Genomic DNA, 27,419 nt, shown 5'->3' with positions numbered 1-27,419 from the left:
TGTGGTTGAGGTCCTTTCTGGGGAGTAGAAGGGAAGGGGGGCTGGCTCAGTTGGCCTGGGCCAAGCCTGCTGCTGGCTGGAAGTGGCTCCTGGGCTCAGCGGTGTCCTCATCCGGGTAGAGAGAGAGCAGCGAGGGGCCCAAGCCTGCGGGGGGAAGATGGAAGGTGGGGGATTACTCCCCAAACCCGTCTTCCCCTCTTGACAGTTAAAAGCGTGGGTGGTGAGGCAGCCGTGCCTGGATTCAAACCATGGTAAAATCTTGGGCAAATTCTATTCTCTGAACCTCAAAATGCTCAGGATATGTAAGGCAGAAGTTAACAAGGCTGGAACCACATGAGGCCTGAGTTTGAATTCCCGGCTCTGCTCTTTACTTGCTGTGTGACCTGAGGCAGGTGACTTCACCTGTCTGTGCCTGGGCTACCTGATACGTAAAACACACCAACAATACTTCCTTTCCAGGGCTACTGTGGGAAGGGAATGAGTGAATCCGTGTAAAGTGCTTTGGACAATAATTAGTACTGGTGAGTGCTCAGTAAGTGAGCTCCTGCTATTACCCAGGAAACAGGGAGACTTAGACCTACCTCACTCGTGAGAATTTACCCAGTCAGAAAATATTTATTGAGCACCTGCTGTGTGCCAGGCACGCAGGACCCAGCAGTTAACAGGACAGACGAAACTCCCTGCCCTGAGTTCTAGGGAAGGGTGTCAGTTCGGTCATGTACACAATAGGTTTTGCACAAAACTTGGCACAGAGTGAGTGCTAGATAAATATTAGCTCTTCCTTTACAAATATGTACTGAGGCCCTGCTCTGTGTCCAGCCACTGCCCTGCCTCACAGACAGTAGAGTACAGCCATGACAAGACAAGCCTGGCCCCTGCCCTCACACGGCTCACACCCACAGAGAGAGGACAGCCAAAAATCAAATAATGACATAAACACCCACATAAATATGGTCTACGATGTTATGAGCCATGAGCTTAGGAAGTTAGGGAGGGCTTCATGGAAGGCGTAATATTTGATCTGAGATCTAAAGGATGCAGTAATTGGGCGAAGAATAGAAGGAAAAGCATTCAGGCAGAAGGATCAGCATATGCAAAGGTCCTGAGGCTGTCTCCTCAAGTGAGATTACTTCAAAGTCAGCACAATGCCCTACAGAGTCCCCACGCAATTAGCGCCCCCACCCTCCGCCGCGCCACTCTGCTACAACTATACTGGCCCTGTTTTCCTCAACTAAGATATACTCCCACCTCCAGACCTTTGCATTTGTTCCCTCTGCCTGGAATGCTCCTCCCCCAGAAATTGGCACGGCTCACTCTCTCACTTCCTTCAGGTCTTTGCTCAAATGTCGCCTTCTCCATGAGACCACTCTTAATCATACTACTTAAAATTGAAATCCCCCCCACCCCCAAGTTCCCTTTCCCTTTGCATGCATTATTTTTTCCCGGAAGCACTTAGCTTCCTCTCTCACGCCCCTTCTTGTATTTGCGTCTTTATTCTGGACTGTGTCCCCCGCTAGAACGTCAGCACTGTGACAGCAGGGATTTCTGTTTTTGTTCACAGTTGTGTCTCCAGCTCCTAGGACAGTGCCTGGCATTGACTCTGCGTTCAGTAAATCTTTGTTATGTGTATGAAGGACAGAATGAACCAAAAGACCGTGACCGTGGCTGGAACAGGATGTGAAGCCAAGTGTGGTCTGAGATGAGGCAGCGGTCAGACCCCGCAGAGACTGGAGCACAAGGTGAGGAGCTTGCTCTTTCTCGGAAGAGCACTAGGGAGCCATGGATGAGTTGGGAGCAGAGGGAGGCCAGGGTCAGATTCGTGCTTTGGGAAGATCCCCTAGCTGATGTGTGGAGCTTTGGGGTGGAGCTCTGGCGACTGACAATTGTGCTGGACAATGAGAATGGTAACCTAAAGAAGCCTAGCAGTTGTCTCACTCTGTGGAGGGTCTGCAGCACCAACGTCGCGTGATGGCGGACGTTTCTCGAGCGTTTACTACCAATCAGGTCTTGTGCTAATAAACTTTTCCTGTGCTGCCCCTCCACAGATCCTGAAAACATCTCCTTAAGGTAAGAACTATTATAACAGGTCCTAAGTCTTTCCCAAAGCCACACAGCTGGGAATGACCAAGGAAGGGCAAGCCCAAATCGCAATCAGACACAGGCTTCGGGAGGCCTAGCCTGGGCCTGGACTCAGCTTCCACCCCAAGGTGCAGCTTTGGCAAGCCCCTGCCTCCCTGGGGGCCTCTCCCCCCCACCCCCCAGTGCCGCTGAGAGCAGGGAAGGGCTGTCTGTCTTTACCAAGGTCTGGTCCAGCCAATGACAGCGCCCCCCCCTCCCACCTTTTGGATTGCCCCGCCCCTCCCCTCTCTCAGCCATCTGGGGCACCTGCTTGGGGAGAGAGGGACACAGGGCTGTGCTACTCACGCAGGGGCTCATTCAGTTCCAGGAGGTGGGTGCTGGCATCCTGCTGGCTCCCTGGGGCTGGCCCTCCTGTCAGAAGGAAGCTCTGCAGGAGAAAGACAAAGCTGCCACCACCACCGTCGTCACTGTCACTGTCCCAGGAGGTACAACAGTGCGGCTGTGGTTCAGAGCGTGGCGGGGCCCAGCGGCCGCGGACGGGCTGTCTGACTGTGGGTGAAGCCAGCGTCCTAGATCTCCTCCGTGTGTCCCCGCCAGAGCCTTGTCCTGCCCTTTGTCTGTGCCCCAGCAGGTGGACCGTGCATGTGGGCTCCAGAATCACGGAGTCCTGGCTCCATGTGCTCCTGCTGGGTTTGCCAAACAGGAGATGCCAGCAGGAGGGGGGAGGAAGCAGTGCTATGTGATCCAGCTGCTTCTCTGCGATGCGCCACCTCTTGCTGATTCCCAGTGTGCTGCCCACACCTTTGCCAGTCCTGCTTTTACTTAGTTATTTTTAAAGATTTTATTTATTTATATATTTATTTGACAGAGAGACACAGCGAGAGCAGGAACACAAGCAGGGGGAGTGGGAGAGGGAGAAGCAGGCTTCCTGCTGAGCAGGGAGCCCGATGCGGGGCTCGATCCCAGGACCCTGGGATCACGACCTTAATGACCAAGCCACCCAGGCGCCCCAGTGGTCCTGCTTTTAAATGCTCCTCAACGCCCCCATGTGCGCGTGCTCTTTCCTGCCCAGACTCTGACCAATGCAGTTGCTCGTCTTCTCTTGTGCAAATGTGACCGTGAAGAATTAACGATCACGGCAACAGTATCTGAAGAGTGGTCGTGGGGATGAAATAGTTTAATCACACAAGGCATTTCGCGCAACGTCTGCCGCATAGACACTTGGTAACGATCAGCTGTGGATACCATCACACACCTCTCGCGTTCAAATAGCCCTGCTCCGAGTGAGGAGCCAGAGAGCCACGGAAGGTCCTGGAGGGAGGCCTGGTGGCAGGGGCGCAGCCTAGGCTGGGTTTTGGAAAGGGCGTCCTGGTTGCCGTTGTGCTGAAAGGACAGCAGGAGCGAGATGGAAGCGGGGAGATGGGGGAAGGAAGGGGACGGGGGATGTTGCGTTTGCTTGGTGGTTTTTATACGGTTTATCAATAGCCACTAAGGATCGGCCTGTTTTCATTTGCTTCTCATGAGTCCTGTGAGATGTAACCATCCCACTTCCCAGATGAGGAAACTGAGGTTCATGGTGGTCCCATCACCTGCTCAAGGTCTCGCAGTTACTAGGTGGCAGACCTGGGACTTGAACCCAAGTCAGTCTGACTTCAGTGTCTGGACTCTTAATGCTACACTAATAATCCGAGGCCAAGAACTGTCCTAGGTTTGGGAGGGAGGCCCACAGGAGAAGTTCCTATACATACTAGCCTTTGTCATTTCCCCCCTTTACCCTGCTTAATTTTTCTTCTTAGAACTTACCACCAACTTATATGAATTTGCAGAGCCTTTTCATACCCATGACCTGAGCTAGCAATTCAGGGTCCTAGCCTCACCTGGATGACTCACCTTCCATTTGACCTTCAGCCAGGCCCTGCCCCTCTGATTTTCCCACCCGTAAAACAGTAGGTTTAAGCCCACTAGGTTCTGAGGGCCAGAGAATCCCACAAATCCCCCAACATACCAGGCTGAGGGGAGGCAGCAGGAAATTTTCGGGCTCTGGGCTGGGGGACCGTTTGGGGGGTCTCACTCCCAGCAGCTCCACCCCCTCGGCTTCGTCCTCTGAGCTCTGAGCCAGGGTCCTGGAGGGAAACAGGTCAGAATCTCAGAACACAACAAACCTGAGCAGGTGTGGGCACCACTGTAAGCAGGTGATGAGCACTCATTCACTCTCCCAAGTGCCTGTTTATTCCTTTACTTGTGTATCTACCTATCCTTCTATCCATCAGCCATTCATCCACCCATCTATCCACCCACCCATCCATCCATCCATCCATTCACCCACCCACCCATCCATCCATCCATCCACCCGTCCATCCATCCATCCATTCACCCACCCACCCATCTGTCCATCCACCCATCCACCAATCATCCATCCACCCGTCCATCCATCCATCTATCCACCCATCCACCCACCCACCCACCCACCCACCCACCCACCCATCCATCTACCCATCCATCCATCCATCCACCAATCATCCATCCACCCATCCACCAATCATCCATCCACCCGTCCATCCATCCACCCACCCATCTGTCCATCTACCCATCCGTCCATCCACCCGTCCATCCATCCATCTATCCACCCATCCACCCACCCACCCACCCACCCATCCATCCATCTACCCATCCATCCATCCATCCATCATCCACCCACCCATCCACCAATCATCCATCCACCCGTCCATCCATCCATCCATCCATCCACCCACCCACCCACCCATCCGTCCATTCTACCCATCCGTCCATCCATCCATCCATCCATCCATCCATCCACCAATCATCCATCCACCCGTCCATCCATCCATCTATCCATCCATCCACCCACCCACCCACCCATATGTTCATCCATCTGTCCATTCATCTGTCCATCCATCCATCCATCCACCCATCCACCCACCCATCCGTCCATCTACCCATCCATCCGTCCATCCATCCATCCAGCCACCCACCCACCAATCCATCTTCCCATTCATCTATCCAGTGATCCATCTGCCACCCACCCACTCACCATCCATCCATCTACCTACTATATTCATTAATTCCCTCCCTCCCTCATTCAGTAAGCCTTTATCAGGCACCCACTGTGTATCAGGCACCCACTGTGTATCCAGCACGAAGCTGAGAGCTTTGGGAAATAATGAGATGTATCCATAAAACCTCATAGGGATAGTAAAGGAACCATTCTGGACACTAAATGGGCACATGCCTGCAACGTGGAGAGCAAAAGCTTGAGTATTAGTAATTTAATGTCTCTGGAAGGACATGGACCCTCTGAAATTATATGCAAAATTGTGCATCTGTACGTATGTGTAAATGTTCTTGGGAAAGAGTCCATAGCTTTCAACAGATTCTCAAAGGTGTTAGGAAACTTGGTTCTAGACAGTTTCTTTGACACTGTTGCAATGTTCTCTTAACTGTGACAAAAATCCTGACAAGGCCAGATATAAATATGTTGTAAAGGAGAGGGCCCTACTGGACCGGTGGGATTTGGATAAACGAGGAGAAGAGTGGAGGGCACTCCAGGGGGCACAGCCGAGGCAGAGCCGGAGGTTGGAACAAACATGGCATGGGCTGGGGATGTGGCCTGGCTGGAGCAGAGATCAGCAGGTCAGCAGGAGGAAAGATGAGGGATGGGGCTGAAACAGGAGGCAAAAGCAAGACAGGGGGTCACTCCCTTTATATCCTCCGGCTACTGTGGCTCACCTCTTCCGAGCCCCAGCCATGGGGGAGGGTGCCAAGGGGTCCCCTCTGGAAGGGCTGGAGCAGCTCAGCCGGGGGTCACTCCCCCAGCGGGGCAGCAGGGAGGGCTCAGGGGTTGGGGGCGACAGGCCATGGAAGCTCCGAGCACGGGGCCGGGGGACAGCGCCTGGAGGTCTGTGGAAGGCCCTGGGTAGCTGCTCGCTGGAGTTGAGCTGGAAGTCATCATCCATGGAGATGTAGGGGGCCAGCATCTCCAGATCCAGAGCATCGACGTCCTGCGGGAGGCAGGAGGAGGTTAAGAGCAAGGGCCTCAGCCTCAGGTGGGCCTGAGCTGGACTCCCAGCTCCACCACCTCTGAGTTGTGTGCCCGAGGTCAAGAGTCTGAGCTTCACTTTCCTCATCTGTAAAATGGGTAGAAGGACTCTGTGTAGCCAGTCACCAAGATGGCCCCCAAGGATCCTCGCCTCTTGGTATCTGAGCCCTAGTGTAATCCCCCACTACAGCAACTGGGGTTGAGCTGGGAACAATAGGCTATTGAGGAGATGACAGTGTGGGACTCCCAACATTAGGTTATAAAGATACCATGGCTTCTGTTTTTGCTGCAAACTCTCTTGGGTCACGTGCTCTGGGGGAAGCCCTACAGAGAGGCCCAAATGGCAAGAAACTGAGACGTCCTGCCAACAGATGAGTGAGTGATCTTAGACGCGCATCCTGTAGTCCCTTGCAAGCCTTCAAGTGATGGCAGCCCTGGGTGATGACATCTCGATTGCAACCTCGAGAGAGAGACCCGGAGCAAACGCCACCCCGCTAAGTGGCTCCCAGGCCCCTGATCCCCAGAAATTACGTGAGGTTGTACATGCTTGTTATTTTCAGTTTTAGGGGAATTTGTTACCCACAAACAAATGGCAGGTAGGATTTTGATCCCAAGAGTGGGGTGCTGCCCTACGGCTTTGGCACTGGGCAGGGGCTGGGGGCTGGAAGGGCTCTGGAGAGCCTGTCGGGGCCTAGACTGCCTTGAACAAACAACGTGAAGCATGAGGAGCTGGCCCGTGAGGGCATAAAGGGAGGTGAGGAATGCGTGACCAGAAGTCTGAGGAAAGGAGGTTTTTGTTGTGTGGTGGCTAAAGTTTTAGTGTCGCGTGCGGTTTTGTGGAACTCAGAACAGGTAACTAGTGAGCCAGGCGATCCAGCTACAAGATTCCCAGCCCGAGTGCTGAACGGCTGCCTGATTTCTTCTTGCCACTTGGAGTAAAGGCAAGTGGAGAGAGGAGCTGAAGGAGAAATGTGAAACACGAAGGAGCTGGGGATTTGAAGGTCTGGAAGATTCTCAACCTCGCCGTTCAAATGAAGAATTAACTTTACCCAAAACGAGGTGCAGCCTTTGCCCCAGCTCCTTGGGATTTCCTGAGTGACAGGCGTCTTTGCTCCTCATGGTGAGTCTCTGGGGCCACATCTGACAGCGAATGCCAACAAGATGACTCAGGCTGGGGGGCTGGCTGTGCCCAAAGAGCCAACCATGTGATGAGAGGATTGGGGCCACATGAGATCAGCCTAACCTCCAGGAGAAGCGTGTGTGTTGGGGAGGTAGAGATGAAGATCAAGGTCAACTGCATGGGCAAGAATTCAGCCATGCCTACATAATGACCCTTAACTGAAAACTCTGGACACCTGGGGCACCTGCCCGGCTCAGTGCGTTGTGTCTGCCTCTTGGTTTCGGCTCAGGTCATGATCTCAGGGATTGAGCTCCACTTCAGGCTCTGAGTTCAGCAGGAGTCTGCTTGGATATTCTCTCCCTCTGCCCCTCCCCCTGCTCACGCTCTCTCTCTCTCTCTCTCTCTCTCTCTCTCTCAAATAAATAATAAATCTTTAAAAAACAAACAAACAAACTCTGGACACCACAACTTGGGTGAGCTTCCTGATGTGGCAATACGCCATGTGTGCTGCCGGGAGCATGACATGTCGCCAGGGTCATGAAAGTTTTGCATTTGGGACCCTCCCAGTCCCAGATTCCACCCTATACATTTCTTCGTTTGGCTGTAATATTCTTTTGAAGTAATAAAACTATCATCATTAAGTCCAGTGCTGTCCTAAGTTCTAGAGCTACTTCTAGCAAATTATTGAGACTGAGGGAGTCAGTGGGAATCTCTGACTTTGTAGGCAGCTGGTCTATAGTGAGGGTGGCCCTGGGCAACCCCTCCTGCCCTGAGCTTGCAGCCGAGGCTGGAAGTCTTGGACAGACATGGCAGACGAGAGGACTGCGGCCCTCACCTTGGGTTTCGCTGACCCTGGGAACTCCCCAGGTGGCAAAGGATGCGAAAACTGAGCAGCGAAGAGCACTCTTGGGAGGGCATGGTCTAAAGATGAGGCCCAGGGTACGACTATAAAATTCTTTGTTAAGGAAGATCAAAGTGTTGCCTAGAATATCCCTTAGTCAGACAACAGCACTTTAGAGTTTGAGGATGTGCCCCACATACCCTCTCAATCAGACAACGGGGCTTCTGTTAAATTTCTGAGGACTGTCACTCAGCATCTCAGCAAAAGCCCAAAGCAGAGAAGGGCTTATCTCAAAGAGATTGTGGGCATGACTTCTGTCTAAAGGAGTAACCTCCGAAGAGATTCACCTAAGACCCCTACATTTTTTTTATAAGATTTTTTTTAAAGATTTTTTATTTGTTTATTTGACAGAGAGAGACAGAGCGAGAGAGGGAATACAAGCAGGGGGAGTGGGAGAGGGAGAAGCAGGCTTCCCGCGGAGCAGGGAGCCCGATGTGGGGCTCGATCCCAGGACTCTGGGATCATGACCTGAGCTGAAGGCAGATGCTTAACCATCTGAGCCACCCAGGCGCCCCTTTTTTAAGATTATTATATAAACAGTCCAAGCTGGAAGGGACAGAGATGGTACTAAATGAAGAGAGACCTTTGGGCCACCAAAGTTCCCTAACGAGAAAGAAGGTCATGAAAACCCTCTCAGCTGCAAATACACATTACCCTTTATGAAAAAGCAAGGAGGACTCCCAAGTGAGGAGCCCAGCGTCTACAGAGTGGAGACAAGAACCATGGAGAAAGGCCCTAGGAAGTAGTAGGAATGAGTTCTGATCAAGGAACTTCCCATAGTTGCCCAACCGGATTTCAAAACTGCTGTCGACCAGTGACACCTGTATGCGCTCCAGTCCTCTCCCTCTTTTTGAACAGGGGAATGCATGGCCTTACTCTGTGCCTGTCCCACCACTGTATGCGGGGCATGTGGCTGGCGGCACATCACTTGTCTCAGGGGTGAGACCAACAGGGTGAGCGCTTCACGCCCAGACCTGATGTAGGTGATGAGGTTCCAGACATTAGGCTGATACTGTCATGGGAAGAGAATTTGGGGGCACTTGGGAGGGGGTGAGTGTGTTTTGCATGAGGGAGAGACATGAATTATTGGGGGCCCCAATGATCCTTGCCTTCTGGTGTATGTGGATGCCTTCTGAATTGTACCAGGGTTGGTCTCTATGACCAATACGATACAGTGAAGTGACGGTGTGTTGCTTCTGAGATTAGGTTATACAAGACTGCATTTTCTGTCTTGGGCTCACTCTCATTATCTCCTGGGTTCCTTGCCTTCAGGGAAGCCAGAGAGCCTACGTGGTAAGGAACTGAGGCCTCCAGCCAGAGCCAATGAGGGACTGATGCCTGCCAACAACCATGTGTGTGAGCTTGGACGTGGATCCTCTAGCCCCACATGACTGTACCCCTGATGGAGAGCTTGACTTCAGTCTCACGAGAGACTCGGCAAAAACAATCCAGCTGAGCTGCTCCCAGATTCCTGAATCTCAGAAATGGTGTGACACAATAAATGTTAGTTGTTTCAAGGTGCTTGGTTTGGGGGTGATTTGTTACGGAGCAATAGATAACTACTACATCATGTTACTGTCATTCATCTAGCCGCTCAATCATCCAAACATTATCCATCCATCTATCATCTATCCAATGAACCAGTGGCCTGTCTAACTACCCATCCAAACATCCATTACCCATCCCTCCATCCATCCGTCTAACCATCACCCATCCATCTGTCCCCCATCATCACCTAATGAATACAGTGGTCCATCCATCCATCCCTCCATCCATCCGTCTGTCTAACCGTCACCCATCCATCTGTCCCCCATCATCACCTAATGAATACAGTGGTCCATCCATCCATCCCTCCATCCATCCGTCTGTCTAACCGTCACCCATCCATCTGTCCCCCATCATCACCTAATGAATACAGTGGTCCATCCATCCATCCCTCCATCCATCCGTCTGTCTAACCGTCACCCATCCATCTGTCCCCCATCATCACCTAATGAATACAGTGGTCCATCCATCCATCCCTCCATCCATCCGTCTGTCTAACCGTCACCCATCCATCTGTCCCCCATCATCACCTAATGAATACAGTGGTCCATCCATCCATCCCTCCATCCATCCGTCTGTCTAACCGTCACCCATCCATCTGTCCCCCATCATCACCTAATGAATACAGTGGTCCATCCATCCATCCCTCCATCCATTCGTCCCCTCAACCATGCTACCACCCTCTCTAAAGCTCAGATATGTCAGCCCCCAGAGCACAGAGGTAAAGACTGTTCCTTCCAGGCCAGCCCTTACCTGAGCTATATCTAGATCTGTCTCCACAGCCTCAAGGTCTTTCCCCGAGGCCAAGAGTTTGTGTGTATTCTCCATGTTCACGGGTGGTTCATCTGGGAGATCGGCCTGTGGGGAGAGAGTAGACACTTAAGGAAATCTGGAGTTTAGGAAATGTTAACAGTAAGATAGTGTGGACATCTGAGCTCAGGGGCAGAATTCAGGGTTAAATGTCAGATAGCTGGGACACCAAGGGGGTCAAACAGCAAAAGCAAATGAATTCTGGACCTGGGTGTTCAGAAGGTGGAAGTGGCCAGGGATAGATTGACAGGGAAAACTCGAAGATTCAAAGACCAAAGCCTGAGGCCAAGATATTCAGGCCCTCTTGGTGTCTGGAGTCTGGGTAAAATGATGCAGAGTCCGCTCTCCCAGGTGTACAGGTGACGTCAAAGGCCACCGTCTTATTTCTCTGGTGGAGAGAAGATCTGGGAGGTGTGGGGGGTTGGGGAAGGATGAGGAGAGTCAACACCAGATAATATGGGCCCCCGAGTCAGAGGTCACACTATCTGAACTCAAGTAAAAAAAAGTAACTGCTATGGTATATCGAGCACCTACCAGGTATCAGGTGTCTACTAAGTGCTTCCCATGAATGATCGCAATGAACCCTCACTTACACCAATGAGATGGCTACTTGCTATGATCCTAATTTTATAGATGAAGACACTGAGGGGCCACGTGTCCAGGGTAACATAGCTGGTAAGTGGCAGATTTAGGATTTGAATCCTGGTCTGTGTCATTTAAGACATTAGACATTCTTGACTCTGAGAGCCTGGATGATGGGTCACAAGCAGGAGGAGGGAGGGGTCACCCATGCCAGTCCCCAGTGACCTAGGTTTTGGTCCAGATAACAGTTGAAGAATCTGGGATCTAGGTCTTAAAGGAACCCCATCTCACCCCAACCTTCCCACTGCACAGAGGGAGAAACTGAGGCCCAGAGAATAGCAAGATTCAAGCCAAAGGCCAAAGCAGCCTGGATGCTGAGGGTTTACTTGGGAGGGACGGCTTACTGGAAGAGGACTTTGGGGGCGCCGTGTGGCTGGGGGTGCGCTGGGGGTGGCGGCTCCTGAAGTCCCATCCAGGATAGGTGCCAGGAGGCGACGCAGGTCAGGGCTGCAGAAGCGGCGGGGGTCAGCGGCCAGGGTGGCCTCGCTCAGGGCAGGGGGGTGCAGGAAGGCCAGGATCCGGGGACCAGAGGCATCTACGGGACACACAGATGGGGAGGACACAGGATGGTTATCCAGGGCTGAGGGGCAGAGCCCTCCCCACCAACCCCAGGGAGCTTCGTTGACATTTTCTATAAACAGGGTGGAGGCTGTTCACAGTGCTGGGGAGCTGATTTCTGGAGAACCCTTGCGGGACCAGGTTCTATCCCTCCAGTTGCCAGACTGTGGTGAGACCCTGAAGGGTCCTAGAGGGGCCAGTGTGGGGTGGGGGGCACACAGTAGGCTGGGGAGAGTAGCAACTGCCCAATGATGGGGAAACGTTTTAGTATTTAAAATCAGCATGGCCAGACCAAGGCACACGACTGACCCGATTCTCCAATGGCACAGAGCAGCAATCAGCCACTCCGCTCTGGGGGGGGGGGGCTTGCATATTAGGAGAAAAGACTGGCCCCAGGCCCTCAAGAAGGTTCTAAGGTCCCTGGAGGTGAGTTTTGAGCCAGAAAAGGAAAGGATACCAGTGACCCCCACACCACACCCAGGAGCATGGGCTGCCAGCAACAGCTTGAAGAAGGTGATGGCCTTGAAGAACCAACCGGAAGAGAAACTCCTCCAGGACTGGAGGCGGGGGGGGGGGGTCAGGTGGGAAAGAAGGAAGAGGGAGAAAGGAGCCAGACCCAGGAGGATCAGGATTATTGGATGCCAGTGAGCAGTGAGGTGGGAGCAGGGAACCAGCTGAAGGGTGGGGGCAATGGGGAGCCATAGCAGGATTCCAAGCAGAGGAGCAACAAGACTGAAGCAATCTCCTCTTCTCAGAGGAGAAGTGGAAGGACAGAAGAGAGAAGAGCATTCTGGGCAGAGGAAGCTGCCAGTGCACAGGCCGCGAGGCATGAGAGACTAGCATTCCGACAGCACTAAGGAAGCTGGGAGCTCAAAGTGAGTGAGAAGGGGAGGGAGGCGGGAGTCAGGTCACACAGGGCCTGGTGAGCCCCATTCTTAAAGCATCTGGGCTTTCTGTCAAGCGTCCTGGGGCCACAACCCCTCCCAGTCCCAGCCCTGCCCCATACCAAAGCTGTCCCCGGAATTAGGGGCGTCCTTCTGGGAAGGGGTGCCCCTCTGAACGGGTCTGCGAGAGTGTCTCTCCGTTTGCTCCAGGGACAGCACCACTCCGGTCTCTTCCACCCGGCTGGGGTATAGGGCAAAAAGGGGAGCGGAAGTCAGGGAGCGTCCTCGGGCCCCGGCCCAGGCAGCCCCCTTAGATGATTCCCATCACAGGAGGTGATCTTGTTCAGGGGCAGGAGGACATTGTGCAGAAAATAATTTGCCACATTTACTTGTTTCTTTTATGGATTTAATTTTGGTTGGATGCTTTTTATTATAATAGCATTTAAAATAAAGTTACGTGTGTCTTCCCAAGCTCTCTCTGTGGAAGGAGACAGGGGAAAAAAAAAAAAAAAGAGTTGGCATTTAACACAGCTTGGATAGAAAGGGGAGATGGGTGGGGGGAACGGGGAACAGAGAAGGTGAGAGTCAAAAGGCGTAAGAACGAAATATTCTCTTTATATTTACTTATAAACATACTCTTATAAATGATTGATGAATTATATGTATTTAACATTCTTACATTACCAAATATGAAGAATTCAGAGGGATATACTTTAATGAATAAGATTTTATTTATGAAGTTTCTATTCATAGACATTTTTCATATTCAAGGGAATGGATTTATAAATATATCCTTCTTATGCCCCCGCGCTTACCTTCTCCCCAGTCTCTAGCTGCTGAGACAACCCAAATGTTCCGAGCCCAATCGGCTTTTGGAGAATTGGCCAGGGGGCTGAAAACCAGGCCGTCGTTTGCATCTCATTTGCATAACAATACCCAGGCTAGCGCAGGGGTGGTCCTCCCACTGGCTCTTTGAGAAGCTACACCCCTTCCCCACCCTCACCAAACCCCTTCTGGGCTGGACCACCTCCCAGTTTAGGCTGGACCAAAGCCACACCTTCCCCTTTTTGAAAAAACGCCAGCATGCACCTGGCCCACATGTATACGCACGGTTCACGGGAGCACAAACAGGAGCACTCATATACATCCAAGTGTATACACAGACAGATGTGCACTCATAATCCCTATTCCCAGGCTCACGCATGTGCATATTCGGCACATGAAGTTGACTCATTCGTTCATTCATTCGTTCATTCCATAAACATGTCCTAGACAACTAGTACTGTCTGGTGGCTAAGAGCAATGGACCTACAGCCAGCAGCCTGGGGTCAAATCCCAGCCGTGCCACTTAGAAGCTGTGTGACCTCGAGCCTGTGGCTGAACCTTTCTGCGCCTCATTTTCCTCCTCTGTAAAGAGGCAATATAATAATACCTCCTCCCAGGCACCTGGGTGGCTCAGTTGGTTAAGCGTCTGCCCTCAGCTCAGGTCATGATCCCAGGGTCCTGGGGTCGAGTCCCGCACCGGGCTCCCTGCTCATCAGAGAGTCTACTACTCCCCCTCTAATGCTCTTCCCTGCTCATGCTCTCTCTCTCTCAAATAAATAAGTAAATAAAATCTAAAAAAAAAAATAATAATACCTCCTCCCCAGGTTATTAGGAGGCCTCAGTGGGCTAATACACATAAAATGCATAGAACTGTGCCTGGCAAATGGTGAGCTCTATGTAAGTATTTGCGATTCTTGTTTATTGAACAACTACTAGGTGCCAGGCGCTGTTCTAGGTGCTGAAGATTCAGCAGTGCCCTATGTAAATGAGTTTTATTCTTATAAAGCAATTGCTCACTGCAATGGAGGGAGGCTTAGGTCTGGAAGGGGAGGAGTTTTTATACTACAAAGTATAAGCATCTGAGCACACACAAATAGCCACACAACTGCACACCACACAACGTACACATAACAAGGACAATTAATACCATACGCTCCTTATTTCACTGTAATTAAGTAAGCTATTCCTTCTTCACCCAAGTCTGCCAATGAAGATGAACGCTCCGGGCCTGCTCTTTGCTTAGAGTACAGAAGACTGAAACCACAGGGCCTGGCCATAGAAAGGCAAATCTTCACAATGAATAAAAGGAGTTTCCAGAAGAGGCGGGGGCAGGTCCCCTCTCCTTCGCAGTGACAATGGCAAGGCCCCTCTTGCTATGTGGACAAGTTATTCAGACTCTGATTTGGAAAGATGTTAAAATGAGAACATTCCACAGACGATCAGTCTTGTTTTCTTGTGCCATACAAAGACTATGGATATTCCTGCTACCCGCTTTTTTTTTTTTTTTAAGTAGGTTCCACACCCAGCATGGAGCCCAACATGGGGCTTGAACTCACAACTGTGAGATCTCGAGACCTGAGCTGAGATCAAGAGCCAGATGCTTAACTGACTGGAGCCACCCAGGCTCCCGTCCCCACTTCTGTCTTCAAATAGAATCTGTCCTTGATCAAAAAGGAGTAGGGAAACACCTAAGGCTTTAGAAATTGATACCATGTCCTGGAAGATAATTTGCAAAGAAAAGCTGTAATTCTCTGTTTTCTGTGCTAATCTGCTGCCCCTTGTCACAATGTTGTCATGGTGAAAAACTTCTAATATGCTGAATGCAGTGGAGGACAGCCTGTGATTTACCACTGCACATCCATTAGAATGGTTAAAATTAAAAGCAAAGAAGACAAAAACAGACAACACAAAATGCTGGCAGCCATGCAGGAGAACGGGAACCCTCACATTGCTGGTGGGAAGGCAAAATGGTGCAGGCTTTTGGGAAAATGACCTGGTCGTTTCTTATGAAGTTAAATATACACTGACCATGCCTAGGTGTTTATCCAAGGGAAACGAAAACATGACCTCACAAAATCTTCTATGAGAATGTTTACAGTAGCTTTTTTCGTAATCACCCGAAATAGGAACCGGCCCAAATGTCCTCCAACTGGCGAATGGATAAACAAACTCTGGTCTGTTCATATTCATACCGTAGAACACCACTCAACATTAAAAAGGAGCGACTGTGATACACACAGCAGAGATCCATTTTAAATATATTATGCTAAGGGAAAGAAGCCAGACTCAAAATGTTCCATCCTGCAGGATTCTGTGAACATGACATTCTGGAAAAGGCAAAATGCTAGGGGTCACAGAACAGCTCGGTGGTTGCCAGGGACTCGGGGTGGGGGTGAGGGGTGTTTAGGGGAGGTGGGATTCACCATGACAAAATATTTTTGGGTGATTCTCTATAGCTTGATTGTGGAAGTGATTACACAATCCCACGCCTTTGTCAAAACTCATAGTACCGTAGAGCAAGAAGTGAATTTATTATATGTAAATTACACTTCAATTTTTAAAAAGCAAAAAAGCCCCCATGATTCTGCTAGATTTCTCACTTTAATTTGGATATAGAGTACTTTTCAATTTCAGTGAACAGTACGCACACGTGCGTGGGTGTACTGTACAGACACCCACGCACGTGTGCGTACATGCAGACACACCTGTGTGCATCCAGTCACACACGGTCTGCATACACGGACATGTGAGCACTCCCTCTCACGGTCATGTGCGCGCACACACACCTAACCACACCCATGCAGACCAGACCCACGCACACCCCCTCCCACTTACCTGATCAGGAAGTGGACGCAGACGATACTCTCAGACTGGGGACCCCGGCCCCCTGACACCACTGTGGCCTGAGTCTGGGTCCACAGATAGCCACCACTCCGGGCCAGGAAGCGATACTGCCCCGTTACTGCCTGGCCCTTGCTCAGCACTGGGGAGGGGGACGGGGAGGGGTCAGGGCCATAGAAGGGGCAGATGGGGAGAAAAGGCGCTGGGGGCAGGGGCTTGGGTACCAGGGACCAGGGAAGAGAAGGTTCCTTGGGGCGTGGGGAGCAGGGAGCTGGAGTCGGGGTGTGGGGGGAGGCTCCCTGGAGCATGGGGAGCTGGGGAGCTGGTTTCAGAGTGCCAGGAAGTCTCACGTACGGGTGTGGATGCTCTGGCCAACAGCGTCCGAGTCCAGAGCGTGAATGTACTCGTAGGCGGAGCAGCCGATCAGATCATCAGGGCTGTAGCCAGCGACCTCCGCGATCCTGGGGTGGGTGCAGTGGGGCCCGGTCAGTTCAACTGGCTGAGGTGGAGGGTGGGGCTGGGGGATACAGGGATGAAGCCAGCAAGACAGAGGCAGACAGGGTTGTAACAGAGAGAAAGGGAGAGTAAGAAAGAGAAAAGGGACTGTGACAGGCTGAACAAGGGCCCTCGGAGAGGTCCGCCTCCTAATCCCGGGGACCTGTGACTACTGTGACCTCTGCGGGGGGGGGGGGGGAGGCAAAGGGGACTCTGCGGGGCTGATTAAGGGAAGGGTCTTGAGATGTGGAGCTTCACCTGGACAAGCCAGATGGGCCCCCTGTGGCGACAGGGGCCCTTACAGAGAGATTCGGAGAACAGGACACGTTCTGTGGAGGCAGATGGCAGGGCCATGGGTTTTGAAGATGGGAGGAAGGGGCTCCAAACCAAGGAATGTAGGAAGATTCCAGAAGTGTTTAAGGCAAGGAGCCTCCAGAGCGCTGAGACGGTGAACGTGCGTTGTGCTGAGCCCCTTGGCTTGTGGTGATTGTTACAGACGCAGCAGGAAAGGGACAGGCGTGATGGGGACGGGGTGAGTAAAGAAAAGGAAGAGAGAGGGCGCCTGGGTGGCTCAGTTGGTTACGCGACTGCCTTCGGCTCAGGTCATGATCCTGGAGTCCCGGGATCGGGTCCCGCGTCGGGCTCCCTGCTCAGCGAGGAACCTGCTTCTCCCTCTGGCCCTCCCCCCTCTCATGTGCGCTCTCTCTCTCTCTCTCTCTCTCTCTCTCATTCTCACTCTCTCAAAATAAATAAATAAATCTTTAAAAAAAAAAAAAGAAAAAGAAGAGAGAAAAGGAGCGGGGGAAGAGAAAGGAAGAAAGAAAACCAGAAAAAGAAAGATAGGAAGAAATGAATAAAATAAGACATAATAATGATGATAATGATTAAAAATATACACTTCTGGGGGTGCCTGGCTGGCTTAGTCGGTGGAGCATGTGACTCTTGATCTCAGGGTCATGAGTTCGAGCCCCACTGAATAAAAAAAAAATTTTTTTTTAAAAAAACACAGCTCTATAGTGTTCTGCACCAGGAAACACACTGGGTGCTCAGAACAACTGCTCTAAGGAGGTTCTGGTTTCACTCCACAGGACAGACCAGGAGAGCACGGTGCAGAGAGGCGCCCGCGTTTGGCCAAGGGTACACAGCCAGGCTTTAAACCCGAGCTGACGGAGCCCAGGCTTGCCACTCCCAAGCATGACTCCAGGGCGAGGGAAGGAGGGAAGACGCAGGAACATGAAGGGCTGAAGGGAGAGAGGGGGAGAGGGAGGAAGAGAAGGAGAGAGAAAGGGAAGGATGGGGGGGCGATGAATAAGGACAGTGTGCTGAGTGCTGCCTTCCGTGTTGGGCACTGCGCTAACTGCTTTAGGCGCACCGACTCATTTAAGGAAAGCAACAGAAGGACAGGGAGGGAGTGATGAAGACTCAAAGGGGACAGGGAGAGAACCCAAGGTAAAAAGACCCACAGAGAATGCCAAGACGGACAGCCACAGAGACAGAGATAGATGGCATCAGAGAGAGATGGAGATGGACCAGAGGGAGAACCAGGGGGCGGAAGAAGAACCAGTGAGGGACCCTGGGCAGAAAGGAAGAGGAGCCGGGCCAGTGGAGGGGTGGGGGGGCAGCGGGGCTCCTGCCCACCTCTCATCACAGTAGGTGAACTTCATGTCCAGGCTGTGGCGGCTGAGGAAGGCCCCCCGGCCTAGTGGGGGCTCCAGGCTGCCCGGGTGGGGGATGGCTTCACAGATGAGCACCAGGCATTGCAGGGGGGGCTCCAAGTTGGGGCTCCCTGCTGGGGAAGTCTGTGCAGGGGGCTTGTAGGCCCTCATGTGTCCAGAGCAGTGCAGCACCTGGTTGGGGTGAAGGAGGCAAGGCAGGGATGCACGTGGGCCTGGGGCTCCCATGGGGCTGGGAGGTATGTCTCTGGGGGCCCCACTGGGAGCTGAGAAGGAGAAACCTCTACCCTCCTCCAGGCCGGGCCCTGCCCACCTTCCAGGTGGCCGCCTTGAGGTTGAGGGTGCGCCCGCGGCTGGTGAGGGTGCTCTTCATGCGCAAGGAGAAGCACCGCTCGGTGGGAGCCTCCGGCTTCTTTTTGGACAGGCCTGGGGAGGGCCACGGGGAGGGGGGTGAGCAGGTCACCAGGAGGCTCTGGACACGGCCCAGTTCCCTCCAGCACCCCGCCAGCCTCATTCCCCAGAGTTGAGACCTGGAACCAGGGAGGGGCCCCCACGGGGAGGGAATGCTCCTTCAGATACCCCAGGGCAGGGCCACGTCCCCTCTTCCATCTTCCTCAGTCCGGTCGTCCAGAGGAGGAGGGGATATGCTGAGGGGAGGGTGGAGCCTCAGCTTCTATAACCAGGGTCAGAGGCCTCTGAGGAACTCACTCTGCTGGGGGGTCAGGGCGTCCTGGAGCTCCTCTTGGTCACAGGGATGGATGAAATCAAAGATACTGTGTCCGATGAGCTCAAGCTGCCAGGGAGGGAAGCAGAGGGCGTCTGGGAGGAAGAGCACTTTCACCGGAGTTCTCCTTCCCATCCTCACCATCCCTGCGCTGATTCACGAGCCTGGATTACTTCACTAGTCCATTCATTCATTTGTTCATTCGTTCATTCATTCACTCACTCACACGCTCACTGAGCAACCATGGCTTTAGCACCTGCTATAGCCAGGCCCCCTTCCAGATGGGTAGGCAGAGCTGTGACCACACAGACAAAATCCCTGCCTCTCAGAGCTTACTGGCTAGCGGGGTAGATGGTCAATAAGGAAACAAATAAAACAAAACAACACAGATATAAAACAAAATGCTAAGTATTAGGAAGAAAACTAGCGTAAGGCCATGAAATGATGGCATGCTATCTTAGAGGCCGTAGTCAGAGTCTGTGTCTTGAGGTGATATTTAAACAAATTGCTGAACCAAGCCAGGGAGGTGGTCATGTGGCTCTCTGGAGTGTTCTGAAAAGAGGGAACAGCAAGTGCAAAGGCCCTGAGGTGAGACCCCATTCAGATCCCACTGTTTGCCAAGCCAAAGATTCGGCAGGTTGTTTCAATTCAGGAAACGGGCATGGTGCTGGCAGGAGGGGGCCTCCACAGCTCACAGTCCAGTGAAGAGGGATCTCTCTCCTCTGACGGCACCTCCTGTAGCTGGATTCAAATCCTGGCTCTGCCACTTCCTAGCTGTGGGGCCTTGGGACATTCACCTCTCTGAACCCAAGAAGAGCTCAAGCTAACAGAGAAATTGGTACCAGGAGTGGGATAACAAGGAAGGAGAAAGGAATAGATGCCAACTATGGAGCCCATTTATGTGAAATAGGAGAAAGAACAATAACTCTCCTGTGAGGCATGCTGTATGGATTTGCTGAAATCAGTTCTCCCCTGTGTCTCCTGCTTTCCCGTCCCCAGACCGCTGCTCATACTCCTCTTCTCCCGCCCAGGGCCCTGCACCCCTCCCTGTGGATGGACCCTCAGCCTCTAGTCTTTTTTTTTTTTTTTTTAATATTTTTTTTTAAAGATTTTATTTATTTGTTTGAGAGAGAGCGAGAGAGCATGAGAGGGGGGAGGGTCAGAGGGAGAAGCAGACTCCCCGCCGAGCAGGGAGCCCGATGCGGGACTCGATCCTGGGACTCCAGGATCATGACCTGAGCCGAAGGCAGTTGCTTAACCAACTGAGCCACCCAGGCGCCCCCTCAGCCTCTAGTCTTATCCCTCCAACTCTACCTCTGTGGGAACCAAGAGGGAGCTTTTCAAATGGTAAATCCGATTCTGCCTCTCTCACAGCCTCTCCCCTGATGAAAATCCATCCACGGTTCCCCAGTGCCCTGGCAATAAACCTAATTTGGCCCTAAATTATCCAGCTCTGTTGACCTCTCTAGACTTTTTTCTCTCACCTTTCCCACTGCACTCTGCACTTAGCCAGGATAAACATCTTTATTTCCCCCCAATGCTCTGTTTTATCTCACCTCTGGGTCTTTGCATATTCTGTTCCCTCAGCCATGCACATTCCCAGTCTTCACTGTTCCCATCCATTCCCCATAACTTCTGACTGGCTAAGTCCTTCAGGTTTCAGCTCAGATGTCTTCTTTTCCAGGAAGCCCTCGACTCCCCCTTGAGGCTGGCTCAGGTAACCCCCTTCCCCTGGCTCACAGGGCCCCCTAGGCTGCCCCGTCCCAGCCCTGACCCTTCTGCATCTTCCTGTCTGGTGACACATCTGTCTCTCCTCTGTGCTGTGAGCCCTGTAAAGGCAGGGCTAGGGCAGTCTCGGTCACCTCTGTATCCTGGCATCACCTGCACAGGGCCAGGCACAAAGCAGACAGCTCCTCTCACCTGACTGAGGCCCAGGTGTTTGCTGACATTCTCCGACAGGTAAGCCATGTCTCCCTCGGCAGTGAGCACCATGACGAAGCCCTCCAGGGCTTTCAGGTAGCAGGCATCCAGAGCTTCGCCCCCTGCTCCCACCTGGTTCCACTCCCCTGGTGTCCGCATCAGGGTGGATGGCGTGTCTCTAGTCAGCCACGGAGCCACCCTGGCTAGCCTCCCTCTGCCTTCCCTCACTCAGAAGAACTTGCAGGTGCCCCCAGGTGAGCAAGAATATATGCCAGTGGTTTGGGAGTCCCAAGGAAGGGGGCAGGGCCACCAATGATTATAATCCTCGGGGGGCAGAGCTTCCCAAGGGCACAGAATTCTAAGGAGGTGGGGGTCTCGCATGAGAATCAAATCCTAAGGGGGTGGGCCTGCTACGGGGACAGACCTCTAAAAGGATGGGATTCCCAGGGGTCAAAATTTAAGGGGCCAGGAGCTAGAGGGAGTCAGAATTCTAAGCGGGGGGCAAGCCTCCCAGGAGTTCAGAATTTCAGAATTCTTGGGGCAAGACCTTGTAGATGGGCAGAATTCTAATAAAGCAGGGACTCCCAGGTGACCTTGTAAATAAAATCTTTTCAGGGTCTCGGGGACTCCAAGGGGAGTGTGTGTGTGTGTGTGTGTGTGTGTGTGTGTGTGTGTGTGTGTGTGTGAAAGCTCCCTGCAGGGTAGAATTCTAACTGGGTGGGAATTCAAGAGGGTGGCACTGAGGGGAGGGGAGGCAGACCTAGGGAGCTAGGGAGGGGACTCTCTCAAGTGGTCATTAAAAATTGGGCAGCTAAGCCTCGCAGGGATATTTGTTGCAAGAAGGTCGCCCTGGGGACCGAATCCTACGGGTTGAAGCACCCAAGGGAGTTAGCTGGCCTCCAATTCCTTAGAATGCCAACCCGAAGGAGGTGGGGCTTCCCAAGGGGCGGGGCCTCGCACGTGATAGACCAGCGAGGGGGCGGGGCCTCGCCAGGGAAGCCGCTCCCAGGGGGTGGGGCTCCGCCGGGAATATGTTAAGGGGCGGGGCCTTGTCGAGGTGGGACTTCCCGGGGGCGGGGCTCACCTGCGGCGCAGAGGCGGTGCATGCGCAGGTAGCTGATGGTGAGGCGCATGATGGAGGCCTTGTCCAGGTGGGCGCTGACCCCGCGAGCGAAGGGCAGCGTGTGCGCCAGCTGGTACAGCACCTCGGTCTCCTGGCTGCGCCGGCTGCGGGCCGCATCCCGGGACTTCTCCTTGCGCAGCTCCGTGCTCGACCTGCGGGCATCGGCAGCGTTCACTGGCGGCGCCCCCGGAAGGGAAAGAGTTGGATGGGACATGCACGTGGGGCGCTGCCACATGGGGCCCGGGCTCCCAGAGGGCAGGGCCGCGACCGTGCAGGGCTCGCTGTGTGGCCCGGAGCTGAGTTCCCGGAGCTCTCTGGGCCTGCGAGGGTTATACTCCGGGGCAGCTCCTAGCCGCAGATTTTATCTGTCCCTGCGCCAGCCCAGGCTGCCCCCAGCGCCTCGCTCTCTAAGGCGTGCCCGGGGCCCGCTGTCCCCTCCCTGACTTATCTGCTGTTTGTTCCCCGGGCTTGGGACGCCTGGGGGACAGGGAGGCCTCCTGCTGGGAGGGGGCTGGCCGAGCTGGCCCGAAGCCAGGGAAGGGAGGGAACATGAAGATGTCAGCAGCCTCCGGGCCCCCTGCCCTCCAGCCTCCCAGAACCCCCTCTCCTGCCCTTTCCCCTCCTCAGCTGAGCTGAATCCTCAGAATCTTAGAACACAGATCTCAAAGTCCAACCACCCACCAACAGGGGCCCTGCCGATGTCACACAGCAAACCAACCCGAGTGTTCTCTGGAGCCAACAGCTAACCACTCACCCCTACCCTTTAATCCGCTTCAAATGTGGGATGGGGGGGGGGAAGGGGAAGAGGGATGAGGACTGTTTTGTCAGAAATATCTGCCACTTATCCAGCTTTTTTCCATCAGTGCCCTGTGCCAAGTGGGTAACTTACATTAACCCACTAAGAGCTCAGACAACCCCAGAAAGAAGGTAATAACGTTATCCCCATTGAACAGATGAGGAAACCAAGGCACAGAGAGGTTGTAGTGCTTGCTCCTAAGGAGTGAAGGCAGGTTTGAACAGTGGTCTGCCTGAGCTCTTCAGTTTTCTCTGTTCTATGGCCCTGGGTTTATCTCCAGGTTAGTGCTTCTCACTGTCTTAAATGTCTGAATCCAAACAACAGGTTTTGAAAAAAAAAAACCGGAGTATATTACATATAGTACAGTATGCATAATCTTCTGTATATTTATAATATTGATAAAACCGTTAATAAGCAGTTACGATTTGCTGAGCATGCATGGGTCTGGCCCTGTTCTAAGTACTCTGCCTGTGTGCACTCATTCAATCCCAGGACGCACCTTAAATTTCCACTTCACAAAGGGGACACCGGGGCTCTGAAAGGTAAAGTCCTTTGCCCAAAAAGTCACAAAGCTAGTATTGGCAGAGCCGGGATTTGAACTCGGGCAGTGCAGTTCCAAAGCCTTCCTTCTTCTCTCTGATCCCTTCCTTGTGACCCACCCCGGGGGAAGCAGAACTCTAGGAAGGGAGGCTGTCCCTTCCAAAAACCGGAGGCCACTCCTGGGGATGGCATCAACCTCGGGGCCAAGCAGGAGACCTGCAGCCCCACCCACAGGCCTGATGGGGAGAGGGGAGGGGACTGTCCTGTCAGGCTGCAGATGGAAAAAACTCCATGCAACCAGTGGGAGGCACAGAAGGGGGCAGGCTGGGTGGAGGGGTGGAGGGAGCCAGCAGTCACCCCCATCCCCTCCCTCCTGGCTGGTGGGAGGCAGGGGCCTCCAGCCCTACTCTGCCCAGAGGACATTCCGTGCTGTCCTGTTCTGTTCCAGCCCTGTTTGTCTTCCTGCCCAGAGGGTGGGGGTGGGCGGGCCTCCCTGAGCCGGGGGCCCAGACAGAGGGAAGAGGGAGTGGGAGCGGGAGTGGGGGATGGGGGTGGGGCCGGCCCCCCACCTCCTGGGCAGCTGGGCTCAGCAATCCTCTCTGTGGCTGACTTCTCCCTCCATAGAAGGAGCCAGCTGGTGGCTGCACGGGACCCTCCTTCCAGCTCCCAGCCTGACCTCTGGATGTTCTTCTGACAGGAAGTCCTGGCTTCAGAGAAGCCTGGGTCTCCAGCCTTTCTTTCATTAAACTGAGCAGGGATGAGTTCGCCCAGAGCAGGGTTCCAGTCTCGACTCCACTACGTAAGAGCTGTGTTACTTTGGGACAAATTGCAGGCCTTCCCTGAGCATAACGACACAACCCCACAGGGTTGTTTTAAAGATTACATGCATTCATATACGTCAAGGACTTAGGACAGGGCCTGGCAATTGGTAAGTGCCATGAGAAGGCTAAACTTTTTATTATTCCCTCTTTGTCGACATCAGGGACGGAAGGCTCCGGAGTCTCCTGCGCACTGGAGAGACCTGTGGGCTTTGGTGGTAACCCCGTGGTGTGGTGTGTGTACAAGACCTTCACACAGGCGCCTTGGAAGTAGACCAAAGCATCATGAGAGTAATCATCATGATCGCTTTGCTGTACTGAGCACTCAAGGAGCTAGAGACCCCCTTAAATCCTCTCAATAGCCCGATGCAGCAGGAAAAGTGGTCTCCCTTTCACAGGGCCTGAACCTGAGGCTCTGAGCAATGGCATCACTGGCCCAAGTAACCCAGCTGGTAATCAGGCCCCCCCCACCCCACCACACAGTGCAACTCTGTTCCACGCATCTCAGTGAGTCCCATGCTGTATCTACTTCTACCCAGAACACTGTCTGACTTGAGCACAGTTTATTGCAACCCGTGGGGTATCTTGCCCCTAAAGATCGGTTCCCTCACTGCTCCTTATTTTGATGTGGTGCAAGGGAGGGGAGGTATGACCCCCCATTTTCCAGGATATGTCACTGAGGCTCAGAGAGGCAGTCACTGGCCCAAGGCCACCCACCCAAGAAGCAGATGAGCGGGGATCTGAACCTGACTTTAGGGCCTCTGCTCTTAAATGCGTGCCTGGGTGGGCACGTCCACCCCAGGGGCCCCCGCCCTGTCCCTCCTTTGCCCGGTGGCCTCAGTGCCTTCCCCTTGTCCCACCTCTGCTGCCTCCGGATTTCCCCAGCTGGCCAGCCTCCCCAGCTGGCCCCATGCCCAGCCCTGGTCCAGCCCCCTGGCACCCTGCCCAGCTTGGGACGTGCAGCTGGAACCCTGCCACCCTTCCTCTGTGTTCCAGCAGAGAACAGAAGGCGGGGCCAGGGTCTGGAGGCCCCAGAGTGAGGCCTGGGAATGGGGGCTGGGGCCCAGTACCCCCCGCCCAACCAAGAGAGGGAGAAGCCCACCTCTGAAGAAACTGCCACCAGAGAGCAAAGGCAAGGAGAAAGTAGGAAGACCCTGAGCCACATTCAGGGCTGCTCTTGGCCCTCTCTCTTCTGACACTGAGCGGGTAGTGGGGGTCTTGAAGAAAGTATAGAGGATCTATGGGGCCTTAGGCTGTCCAGAAGCAGGGTTTGGGTTTGAGAAAGGACTTGGGGTGGGGTCAGTCAGGAGGAGTATCTCTGCCTCTGCCTCTGCTCATTCCCAAGGACATGGTAATCCAGTGGGGTACCTGTACCCAAAGTCCATCTTCTCTGGGAACCCTCGGATCTGGGGGGCACCCGGGCCCTTATACCCATCAGGGACTTCCCAAGAACATCCCTGCCCGGGGTAGGATGGCAGTAAGCCTGAGCTGGAAGAAGGGAAAGGGGTGAGGAGGTACGGGGGCCCACTCACCATCACCCAGGCCCCCTTTGGCCCAAGGGCCATCCTAGGGGTGCAGGAGGGGACGGAGCGTGGCCAGGATCCGGGTGCGAGTTATGAGTGGGTGGTGCGCAGCACTGGGATGACACCACAGGAAAGGGCTGGCCTTGGTGGGGAGGGGGGGAGCGCCCCAGCTCAGCCAAGAGGGGCCCCCACCTAGCCAGGAGGGGGCGCTGGGAGGGGCTGCGCTGAGACTGGCCCAGAAGGGGTGGGATGGAGTTCCCTGGCAGGCCCAGAGCCAGAGACTGGAATAGAACTGAAGGGGGGAACAGCAGGGGAGGGGGGACTAAAAAACATGGGGGTGTGGACAGACCCAATCAGACCTGGGAAGCCAGGGAGGAGGGAAGGGGGTGAGGCTTCCTGGATGCCTCAGATTGGACAAGGGAAACCAAGGGCCTGCAAGATTTTCCAGGGCCCCAAGAAAACATGGCCAGGTAGACCCCCTGGCATTGGACCCAGAGCACTCAGCAGATGGAGGTGATCACAGAAACCTACCCTCTGGCCAGTAGGACCCAGCTGAACACTTCGGCAGGGGGTGCTCCCATCAAGGCTTGCACTGAATCAGGCACAGCACCCTCCATGGGGGATTCCCCAAATAAGGCTTGGATGGTGTGCCCCTGTCCACAGTCACAGGCACTGAGTGGGGGTGGAGAGGGAGATAAGGGGCTAGACTTTGGGAAGTGGGTCAGGCTGTTTCTCTGTTATTAAAAGGGGTGACTCTACCTTTCAAAAGGATACAAAAAGGTCCCTGGGAACGGTCCCAGGTAGTTGCTGAAAGGGGACCCCCCCCTGCTTATTTCTAAGGAACCCAAGGTTTGAGAGACTGTCAGGGAGCATCCAATTATAGGGGATCTCTCTCTGCTCTTGAACTCAGAATCTGACTTCCCATTCCAAGGGACTCCCTGGATCTGGGAAGGCTTAGTTTGGCGGTTACCCCATATACCCTAGGATCCCCAGAGTCCCGTGGCAAGGAACAACCTCAATTCTGGGAATTCGGAGGCCAGTAGGTTCAATACGTGGAAAGAGAATGCCTTCCGCAGAAGCCCGGGAACTACTCGAACACAAGCACCCCCAATTCCGTACGGACCCTAACCTGGAGGGAAAGCGAACCCGGAGCAGCAGGAAATTGGGGATCACCACCCTGAAGTCACTCCAGGCTAAAGGGGCGGGGCGGGGCAGCCGGGGACTTGGGGAAATCCCCCTTGCCTGCAATCCCGTAGGGTGGAGGGTGCGCCGGGGATGTGCCTCCAACCGCGCGTCCCGGGGCGTCCTCGGCTTGCACCCGCGCATCCCCCACCCGGCTCGGGGGGGTCCCTGGAAGGAGAGCCCCCCGCTTCCCATCATTCCTGCCCCGAACCCGAGTACCTTGCGCGCTGTAGCCCCAGCGCCATGGCTCGCCGTCGCCGCTCCGGAGCCCTTCGAGGCCCCTAGCCCCCTCCCCTGGCCCAGCGAGCCCCCTCCCCAGCTCCGCCCCCCGCCGCGCCGTTGGCTGCGCCGCGCCCGGCCCGC

General features: G+C 53.9%; 1 protein-coding gene across 3 annotated transcripts; it reads right to left on the bottom strand.

The window, feature by feature from the left end:
• Positions 1–46: 46 nt before the first annotated feature.
• On the bottom strand, positions 47–27,301 carry HIF3A (hypoxia inducible factor 3 subunit alpha). 3 transcript variants are annotated; one of them, XM_028087978.1, is made up of 15 exons: positions 27,276–27,301; positions 22,159–22,349; positions 21,075–21,220; positions 19,139–19,223; positions 18,744–18,856; positions 18,396–18,604; positions 16,617–16,723; positions 16,257–16,404; positions 12,719–12,837; positions 11,499–11,689; positions 10,456–10,560; positions 5,827–6,098; positions 4,085–4,202; positions 2,425–2,506; positions 47–144 (listed from the first exon to the last, which is right to left on the bottom strand). In XM_028087978.1, exons 1-15 carry the CDS (start codon positions 27,299–27,301, stop codon positions 47–49), a joined length of 2,010 nt encoding a protein of 669 aa, XP_027943779.1. The 3 variants fall into 3 exon arrangements, with proteins under 3 accessions (XP_027943779.1, XP_027943778.1, XP_027943780.1); XM_028087977.1 differs by lacking the exon at positions 27,276–27,301 and having other exon boundaries at positions 22,159–22,432; XM_028087979.1 differs by lacking the exons at positions 21,075–21,220; positions 27,276–27,301 and having other exon boundaries at positions 22,159–22,314.
• Between the last annotated feature and the right edge of the window lie 118 nt (positions 27,302–27,419).

The sequence above is a fragment of the Eumetopias jubatus genome, unplaced genomic scaffold (assembly GCF_037043125.1).
Source record: "Eumetopias jubatus isolate StellerSeaLion01/CBP00866 unplaced genomic scaffold, mEumJub1_p1.0 scaffold_10, whole genome shotgun sequence".
Lineage (NCBI taxonomy): Eukaryota > Metazoa > Chordata > Mammalia > Carnivora > Otariidae > Eumetopias > Eumetopias jubatus.
The sequence above is the reverse complement of the archived record's forward strand: the minus strand, read 5'-3'. Positions and strand labels throughout refer to the sequence as shown.

What these genes read in the sequence shown, in the direction of transcription:
- HIF3A (XM_028087977.1), bottom strand. Translation starts at nt 22,432, where the DNA reads ATGTGGCAGCGCCCCACGTGCATGTCCCATCCAACTCTTTCCCTTCCG. An exon ending in TGGCCAGAGCATCCACACCC is followed by an intron (nt 16,405 to 16,616) that starts GTACGTGAGACT and finishes CCCCCTCCCCAG; the next exon opens with TGCTGAGCAAGGGCCAGGCA. An exon ending in GCCCCCAAAGTCCTCTTCCA is followed by an intron (nt 10,561 to 11,498) that starts GTAAGCCGTCCC and finishes CTCTCCCCACAG; the next exon opens with GCCGATCTCCCAGATGAACC.